Genomic DNA, 10205 nt, shown 5'->3' with positions numbered 1-10205 from the left:
TCCGGGGCGGTGATGTGCGGTGCTATTGCTACTCTCTCAGATGCTGTTGGTGGCCGCTTCTTCCAAGGGATTCACTAGCTGTGGAGTGGTCTTGAGCTGTGCGCTATTGTCGTTTAGGCTGGATTTTTGGGCTATTATCTGTCATTTTTATTTGATAAGTTTTGAACTATGACATGGTACGTTTTGAGCCTTTCAAATGCAAGTGTTATGCATGATAAAAAAAAAAAAGTTATATATTTTGAAAAAATATATTAATTAATTTATTTAATTTTTAAAAAAATTAATTAATTAATTTTATAAATAATTTATTAATTAATATTTATATCAAAAATAGTTTAATTTTTATAATATTTAATAATTAAAATTAATAAAATAACTAATTAATAAAATTTTAAAAATTTTAATATAATCTTTAAAAAAAAAATCAAGTTTTTACTTGTCCGGATATTTTTTAAAGCACGCGACGGAGCAGCGTGTTTACAGTCAACTATGCGACCTATAAAACGCAAGATTTAACACCGTTTCATTTCCGCCTTTTGTCTTGATCGCGAATATCCAACGGCCCCAAACACGCGCAAAATGCAATCGTCGGCTAGTAACTATCCGTTCGCAAACGGTATTCCGTATTCGTGCGCGGGTACTCTCCATTTCACAGTTCCTCGCCTGCGATTAGGGTTCTGGTAATGGAAAGACAGAGAGAGGATCACCACCACCACCCCCCTCCGCCTCCGCCTCCCCCTCCCCCTCCCCCTCCCCCTCCCCCTCATCCTCATCCTCATCCTCATCCTCACCCTCACCCTCACCTTCACCCTCACCCTCACCCTCACCCTCACCCTCACCCTCACCCTTACCATCACCCTCACCCTCACCCTCACCCTCATCCGCCTCCCCACCCTCACCCTCACCCTCACCCTCTCCCTCACCGCCACCACCGCAATAACCAGCCGGACCACCCCGAGCATTTTCCGCAGTATTACCAACAGGAGCACCAGCATCACCACTTTAACGGCCACGAATCTCTTGCCGAGCAGAATCAGGACCTCCAATTTAACAACCACGACAAGCATTATAATTACGACACTAACTACCAAATGAGCTTCGAACCAAATGAATCATATGGTGGAGGAGGTGGCGGAGGATTCTGTTCCAATGCCCGCAAAAGAGGCCGATACCATTCTGGCCGAGCAGGTTCGCCAGGTAATTGGTCCTTTCATCACTTCTCTCCTCGTCTCGAACTTCTATGGCAAAGCTAGTTAAGTTAATAACAGTTACTATTGTAAGTGAGTACATTGTTTTTTTCTCTCTGTCCTCCAAATAATATATATATTTTTTCTCTATTTGCGATTAAGTGCTCGTCTATCAGAATTTTCTATGGATGGATCATGGATTGTAAAGTTATTGTGAAGGGAGTAATAGGAATTTTCTATTCCATGACTTCTGAAAATGATGGAAACTCAAATCCTTCATAACGCGCTATTAGCATATTACAAGCATCTGGCCTTCTGCTACGAATATCGTGCTAAACTTTGAGTGTGTATTTAAAATCTTAGGTTGGACAAACATCTATATACTGTTGCTTTTATAAAGGCACTTAATTTGTAATCTGCATGAAATATTAAGGTCAAGTAATTCATTCTACTTGTGGTTTTACATTGCCTCTTGTGGCCATAAATGTTATTGATCAACTAGTATAATTTTTTATGCTGTTAGTTTGATTTTAGTAATGTTAGCTTTATGCCGTTTTGGTAGTTCTCCTCATGCTTGAAATTGCAACTTTTTTTCCTTTAAACTTGAAAGTAAGCGAATTAGTTTTGCTTTTTTTTTGGGTCTCTGTTTTCAGATCATAACGATGAAGCTGTTAATGCAAAACTTTATGTTGCACCGGTTCCAAGAACTACAACGGAAGAATATGTGAGTCTTTCCGTTCTTGCATCAACATGTGTTTTGTTATTTGTTTGCAGAATCAGGAAAAATGAGAAACTAGGATTGGTCTGTAGTTCTGTACTGATTTTATCCATGTATGTCTGTTCCTGTGGGAACACGTGTGTTTTCTTTATATGCATCTGATATGAATAAATGCATCCATCTTAAATGATATTTGATTTCACTGATTTTTGGGGAGGCTCTGAGCAGGAAGGGATGGTGCAGATTGATGTCTTAAATGGTACAGAAACTTTTGAATTTGACTTTGTAATAAGCTTAAGTGATACTCTGAACTTCACTGGGCAAAAAATTGCCACTCTAACGAGGCAGAGGCTCTCCAATCTTTGCATATTCGAGCCACCCCTTACCCCCTTCTCTCTTAGATTCTTTTCCCCCTTGAGCTCAAAATTTTAGAGGTGTTTAGGATAGAAAGGTGTTTTGCAGATTGCCCCTACCTTCTTTTTTCTTCTTTTTGCAAGTACCATGTCAATAGTTTTATTATAATAGTTAATTCTTCTATAATTTTAATTTGCTGTTTCTTTGCTCATTCTAACAATTGCTTTCTGTATGAACTTTGAATATTTCTTCTTTGTTCTAGATCCGCCCCTTGTTTGAAGGACATGGAAATGTTGTTGAGGTGATTTTCCCCAAGGATAAGCGGACTGGCCAACAACAAGGTACTTGGAATTACAACATTCTTATAACTTGTTTGCTTATATTTCTAAGATGATTAAGTTGGAACCCCATTAAGGCATTAAAACTATCAATTGTCAACTTTTGGTATTTCTGGAAGCATGCATGCTGCTCCTTAATATCTACACACTATTGAATTTATGTCCATTCACTTCAACAGGGTATTGCTTCGTGAAATATGCAACAATAGAGGAAGCTGACAGGGCTATTAGAGCTTTAAATGACCAACATACTGTTCCTGGGGTAAGTCATTTGGCTATCACCACTTAAAAGTAAGTTTGTTGTTGATCTCTGATATGGAAATGGTGTTAAATTGTTTGATGCATGTTCTTTAATCAGGAGGCAGCTCCCATTAAGGTCAGATATGCTGATGGGGAACGGGAACGTCTTGGTAAGGTTGAAAGAGGACGTCTTGTTAAGGGGGAAAGGGAACACCCAGGTAACTGTCTGCTATTCGCTAAATACGCTTTTCTGTAGATAACTTTATTAGATTCTTACTACCATGATTTGTAGCTCATCTTGGTAAGTACTTTTGCCCAGTGTTATGAGAATCATACGATTCACGATGTGAATCACATGAATCGTATCAAATCTATATAAAATCAATTCGAATCTTATGGGGGAATCGAAAATGTAACTGAACCGGACATGAATCGTTAGAATCGGTATGAATCGAATAATTCACCGATTCATGAAAGAGCAGAAGAAAACACCAGGATTTTTTGTCAGAAAAAAAAGAGAAAGAAATCCAAAAGACTAATCGGATACCTATTAAGTAAGTAAGAAAGAAGAAATTTAAGTTGAAGCCAAACAGACCCATGGCCGTCGAATCTTTTCACAGCAGCTCCCATCGACCATTGCATCTCCTCACAGTAGCTCCTCCCATCACCTCTTCTCACCCAAACAGCAGCTCCAAACACATTTTCAACTGGTGCTAATCTTCATCTTCTATTTGTTTTTTATCTTCTTCTTTCACAACTTCTGGTTCTTTTTTAAGCTTTCTTCTCTGCGTCTGCGTCTACGTCTCTTTTGTTTGAGAGAGAGAGCAGTCTACACTTTCCAACACTAACTTATCTTCCGTTTAAATTTCTTTTCTTTTCTTTTCTTTTCTTTTTTAATTTTACTTTTATCCTATTGGATCAAATTTTTAGTTCCTTTTGCTATGCCAATGCGTCACTATGCCCACATATCTATTTGTCCTTTTCTCATACCAAAAGAAACCTGTGTACTGTACAATGGGTTGCACATGTCTTTATATTATATCATGCGCTTTGGATAACTGTAACAAAAAATATTAACATTACATTTCACTCCCTTCTCACCAGCTATATTATTTCTCATCATTATAATATTCAGTAATTATAATTTATCCAAGATGATAAATTTTATATTTTCTTTTTTAGCTCTTGTAATATCAAGCCATGTTTCAATTTATAGTATTTAATTATTATATGATTAATGCTTTATTTTTAATTATTTTAAAATATTTAAAATTAAATGTTAATAAAATATACTCTATAGTATTTAATATGATATATATTATTATATTTTTATTATTTTATAAATTAGTATGTAATTATATTAGTATACAATTTAGTGTATAATACATCAAGGAGCACATAGATCCCCAAAACATATAGTTTCATCTCCAAAAATAACTTCTCCGGTAGGCGAACTGTGCCTCAATGCATTGCGGGGAGAACCAGCCAGCTCTGTGTTCGAGTGGCATTTGTTTGTATTAAAGTTTTTCAATTCTATTAGCAATCATATAAGAACTTCTTAGAATTAATTGGATATTTTGGATTGTTTCATCAATATATTGAATAGAATTTTTATTTATTTATTTTTTTTTTACTCTGCGCCAGCGATTCATACATACATACATACATATATATATGAAATTGATTTTTCACAAGTTGTGCCGAATCTTAGATTTGATTCCATTCTTGATTCAAGAAATAAGGATTTTAACTTTCGATTTGATTCTCAATTTGACAATTATGCTTCTGCCATATATATTTTAGTTATTTGTATTATATTTTTGGTGTAATGTGTCAACAGCCCAATTTTTGCCATTTTTATGAGGTTCTGAAAGTTGGTTTGGAAATATTTAAATCATCTAAAATAATATTATCAATTTTAGGATCTATGCATTTTGATCCTTTCCTTTCCTTATCTAGCTTCAATACACTACTCCTTAACTTTGGGCAATGGCGCCTTGTAAAGAAAGAAATGAATATAGAATAACTAATTAAGAATCACTCAAATGAATTTCTTTTAGGTAGCAAGTAACCAGTGGCTAATATGTCAGCAGCTAAGATTGTATGAGGGTTTCTTTACAATCGCTCATGTTTTACCTAAAAGTGAAGAGTGGGTGTTTGTTTCATGCTCTTTGTTTCTGTAAATAATAAGATTCCTTGCTGTGTGGGAACGTTTGTATTGGTTTTATCTAGTCAACATATCTCTGGTCTTCTGTTCACTTATATATCTGAAGCATATATATAATTGTTTCTTACTCTCCCCAATGTCATGTTTCCTTTCATTTGCCTATTAATTATTTCTTTATTGTCCTATGATAGGGGGAGGGGAATTTGTGGACAAACTCTATGTTGGTTCCATTAACAAGCAAGCTTCAAAACAGGAAATTGAAGAGGTACATATTTAATGAGCATTGACATATATTCTATCCCTAAATCAGCCAAATAGACATGAGATTTACTGGTTCTGGTACATTCTTGTGTAATTGATAATATGCATTGCTAATAAATGAAATTGCAAAAAGAAAATAGAGCATGCATGCATGGGCATTAAAATTTCTGAAGTTAAAGGCTATATCTTGCTGTTGCCTATGATTAAATTCATGGGTATCGGTTCTTGCGGTCGCTTTTCAATGCAAGGGTATGTAGATTTTTTTTCTTTCCCAAAATAAACTCTACATTTTACATATACTTTTTATGTTTCTAGGATTGTGGTTTGTATATGTATGTTTTCTATTTCAGATATTTTCTCCATATGGTCATGTGGAAGATGTCTACATTGCTCGTGACGTGTTGAAGCAAAGTCGTGGTATGGTAATCTTCCTCATTAATCACTTGTTTGGCTGGAAATCCATCTGTAATTTTTGGCATAATGGAATTTAATTTGTGCTGTCCTGGTCTTTATTTAGTCCCATATGATTATCAATGTTTCTTTTCACTGAAAGAGCCACGTAAGAAACAAGCCAGCAAAAGTGTTAAAAATGTTAAATAATGTATGCAATTGTTCCATGACCTGTATTTAGTGCAGAAATAATGTTAACAGCTTGTCTTGTGTTTTGGCAGACTTAATTATGTACTTTGTCTGAAGATTTCAAGAATGCATGTCTTTGTTATTTGGAAAATTGTGCCTTATGGTGTTTCTGATTTGATCGTAAATGATTTTATGAAGGATGTGCATTTATTAAATTTTCTCACCGAGATATGGCAGTGGCAGCAATCAAAGCTTTAAATGGAACTTTCACAATGCGAGTAAAGTGTATCTACTATTTTATGTGGGTCTTTATGATTGTATTATTGATTTGTATTTTCTCATTCTCTTTGTTCTTCTGAATCATTTTCAGGGTTGTGACCTGCCGTTGGTTGTTCGCTTTGCGGATCCCAAAAAGCGTAAAACTGGAGAGCTAAGGTTTTGCTTCCTTTGTGTTTACACTTTTATACGTGTGCATATTCTCACAAACTGTTAATCTGTTATTGCTCAAGCAAATAAATAAACAAATAATTTTATGTATTTTTTGCTGTTAATAATTTGTTAGTGAATTGTAAGTACAGTGGTGATTATGAAATGTACTAACCTTCTATTTGGTTGACTGGATGAGATTATTAGCTTTTTTTGCTATTTAATTATTTGTGCTGATTCCAAAAAATCCACAGAATGCAATTGTGTCATGGCATTTACTTGAGTCAGCTCTTTAGTTTGACAGTAGAGCTACCAACTAGTTCCATTTCGTAATTGAAGTGGAATCTTCAAACGGCGATTTATTAGTCAATCTTTGCTTATTTTGGATAGTCATATCATAGACTAAAATTACAGTAAATTCTAATTTTAATCGGATGGTACAGAACAAATTCATTTCACCCTCATTCACCTTAATCAATGCTCTCTTTCTCAGGGGAAATTATGCATCTGGTGGACAAAACTTCTGTCCAGGTTATCATGAACCAATGATTAGGTGCATTTTGCTTGCTCATGCTCTTTTTCATGGTTGACCTGCTGCTGCATTACCAAGTTGAGTGTCTGTTTGTGGTTTATCTGGTGTAGGCCAGCCCCTAATTTTGGTGATTCCATGGGAGGTTGTGTTTTGCCTAATGCTTCATACTGTGTGCAAGAAATTTCCTCAAATTCACAGCCACAAACTGTTTCCCATGCTGTAGAACTCACTCATGGAGCTCCTCATATCACAGAACCATCTCTTCCTGCAGTAAAGCAGCCGCCCACACAGTTGTGCCAGATGCCATTACAACAAACACAAGTTCCACAGCAATGTTTGCAATCATCTCAACAAGCCGTCTCTGAGATGATGAAACAGTCTCCAAATTTAGAGCAGCATCAAGGTGTGCAAATTAACCCTGAGGTAGTAATCAATCTACATATTTCCTACTTGATCTAGTATCAAGTTACTGATTTATAAGCATATTTGTTGAGTTAATAATTACTTTTGAGTGATGATTTAGTGACATGCTGTTTAGGCAATAACATAATATGTGATTGCAACATCCACTCATGCAACCATCCTTTGTATCGTTCAATTGTACTCATGCAGTCCCACTAGAGTTGTGCTGGTTAGGAGTAGAACTTTTTGTCCTACCTATGGAACCTAACTTTGCATTATTGAAAATTTTTAGGTGGGACCAACCTGTGACTGAATATGGTTATATCTGTTGGCATTGTGTCATTCTGGCAGTTTGTTTGTAGACAGTAATTTATTACCTTCAGATTCTATCGGTATCTCATCTTTTGTAACTGCATGTGTTGAGAACTGGGACTGCATTCTAATGATGTCATGTCTTCCTGCAGTCTGCTGGGAATGAAAACAACCCTCCTGCAGTGAATGTTACTTCTGCTGCTCTTGCAGTACCTCCAAGTACCCTGACAGTGGATCCACTAGAGTGTGATTGGAGTGAGCATTCCTGCCCTGATGGGTACAAGTACTATTATAATTGCACAACCTGTGAAAGTAGAGTAAGTTATCTGCCTTTGTTGACTTCAATACATGTGCTTTGGTATTTAAAATGTCAGTGTATTGTACTTTCAACTATCTTTGTACCTCAGATCGTAAGTATAGTCCAGGTATACTCCAACTCTTGGTGCACCCCCATCGACTCGGCTCTAACATGGATTGGTTCTGGTTAAGAAAATTGAATCAATTTAATTGGTTACGTCAGTGTCTTGAAGCTTGGGCAGAATGTTGGAGATCTTTTTTTTTTTTTTGGCAGGTAGTCTTTGAATGAGTTTAAGCTGAAATAATGAAAAGTACTGGGATGCACCTTGGGGCAGGGGTTGGTGGTTGTGGGATTTGGTGTGTTATTTGTCTAAATCATCAGATGCTATTACAATGGCATTTCTTGTTGCCTTTTTAACACAAGTGATGGGCACAATTGAAGTTGACAATACTTCTAGAAGATTTATCATTGTACCTGAACTCTTAATTTCAGTGGGAGAAACCTGATGAGTTCATCTCATACCAGCTACAATTGCAAAAGAGGCAAAAACCAAACAATTCTAGCCAGCAACTTCATTCCTTATCAACAAGTCTTTGTGGTGAAGAAGTGGGTAAAATGCAAAAGGTACTTCTTTTGACACATCTCCCATCAGGATATTCTCAGACACCCTCCTTATCTTTGAAATCCTTATTCTTTAATATTATTTTTTATTCTAGAATATATTTGACTGTTGCATTTTCAATTGGGCTTCTGCCAGTAAAAATACCAGTTCATTTTCCAGCTCAACATGTGCCTTAATTTGTGTTCTAAAAGCTAACGTGGTCTTTGGTTTCAGTAGATCCTATTTACCAAATTTATAGAATCCCGCAAGTAACTTCTAAATTTGAAAGGAAATGTCAGTTTCATCTTTTATCGAAAAGGTCTCAATCATCTCTTGGAGCTTTTAACTCTGGTCATGAAATTTTCATTTTAGAATCTAAAGAATGTTCTTTTAAAGTAGTCAATTGATTTTCAAAATTATCCAATTCTAGAGCTCTTAATAAATGTCTCCTAAATTTTCATTGCCTCTCTCTTCCCCAATGGAAAAGGAATTTCCTTTTTTTTAATGGCTGACAAAGAGCCATCTTCTAGAATAGTTGCTCATTGTTGTATATTTTTCATATGATTTTATCTGGTTGTTTTAAGTTACGAAGATATCTAGTTAGTTTACATTTGGCTCTACTAGTGGACCATCCTTGGATTAGATATGACCTGGCCAAAATAGTTGCAGTGTCTTGGGGCATTTGTTTTTGAAATGTTGTCAGGCAACTAATGGGAACTTGAGTTAGTAAATTTGTCAATGCTTGGGTGGTGCCACGATCAAGTGAACGCAGTTGCTTTCAACCATGTGGGTTGATGAGTTGTAGTGTTTCTGTCATGTGCTGGAATAGAGGAATGCATGAATTCTGGTGCATAAATTTTGAATTCTTATTGCATGTTTTGGAGGCTCGCATTCATGTATAGCAGCTTGTTGCTTTGGATGTTTTATTTTTTTATGTTTTATTTTCTCTAATTGCAGTTTCTCTTCATTGACCAGGTAGAGAGCAAATTTCATCTACTTGCCTTTTTTGTTTTTTTTCCCCTTTTCCTGCAGGACCTGGGTCATGTGCAAATAAAGTCAGACACTAGTCCAGTTGTTGATCCTACCTGTGTCTAGCAGGCGCCTAAATTAGAAGAGCCCTGGAGGGTTGAATTTAGCAGCACAATCAGTAGTAATTTGCTTTATTTTATGGGATAACATAAATTGATGTTTAGTGCTTGTAAAATAGGTAGTGGTTAGCTGTCGATTGTGCTTCGGAGGATGCATGATGATGAAATGACTTGATGATGCAGGTCTTCTTGTATTTGTTATAAAAAGGGCTGATCGCTTTCAAGTTATGTTTGCTTTTAAGCTTTTGATTGTTTGTAACTCTGGGTGAAAGCAGAGTTGCACGTTTCAGGCTGTCAGCAACTCTTCCAATAGAGTTTTTCAAATGGGATTTTCTAGCTTGTCGTAATTGTTCCTTAGCAGGTATGATGTTTACGAAGAAATAGTATTCCTGGAAGTAAATTTGAGATCAATTCCTAGTTTCTGCTTTTGGATGTCACCATCGAGAGAAGATTTCCCTCAGGCCTTCGTTCTTTCCGCTGTTGAGTTTGGAAAACGGATCTATTACCATCCTCGGTGGAAACTGATGAAACGTTGCTAAGGTCACAGGGGATAAATCCCTAGTCTTGTGCGTGTCAGAAAGTGGATCTGCTTTGCCAAGCGCAAGCAAACGCCTATGTGGTGGCGGGTATAAATTCGAACGAGCAATCTTTTTCATTTGTGCATTGAATGTTGTCTGACGGTGATTGCACATCTGACCAAGC

The 10205-nt window shown here is 36.3% G+C and overlaps 1 protein-coding gene across 1 annotated transcript; it reads left to right on the top strand.

The window, feature by feature from the left end:
- Nucleotides 1-683: 683 nt before the first annotated feature.
- Nucleotides 684-9731, top strand: LOC110610875 (flowering time control protein FCA). Its single transcript, XM_043962244.1, has 14 exons — nucleotides 684-1197; nucleotides 1841-1911; nucleotides 2522-2600; nucleotides 2777-2859; nucleotides 2956-3055; nucleotides 5196-5269; nucleotides 5616-5682; nucleotides 6043-6122; nucleotides 6215-6279; nucleotides 6764-6823; nucleotides 6913-7225; nucleotides 7669-7833; nucleotides 8307-8438; nucleotides 9448-9731. Exons 1-14 carry the CDS (start codon nucleotides 684-686, stop codon nucleotides 9508-9510), a joined length of 1866 nt encoding a protein of 621 aa, XP_043818179.1. The 3' UTR covers nucleotides 9511-9731.
- The last annotated feature ends 474 nt before the right edge of the window (nucleotides 9732-10205 follow it).

This window comes from Manihot esculenta, chromosome 1, assembly GCF_001659605.2.
Source record: "Manihot esculenta cultivar AM560-2 chromosome 1, M.esculenta_v8, whole genome shotgun sequence".
In the NCBI taxonomy this organism is placed as follows: domain Eukaryota; kingdom Viridiplantae; phylum Streptophyta; class Magnoliopsida; order Malpighiales; family Euphorbiaceae; genus Manihot; species Manihot esculenta.
This window is presented reverse-complemented; position numbering and strand designations above follow the sequence as displayed.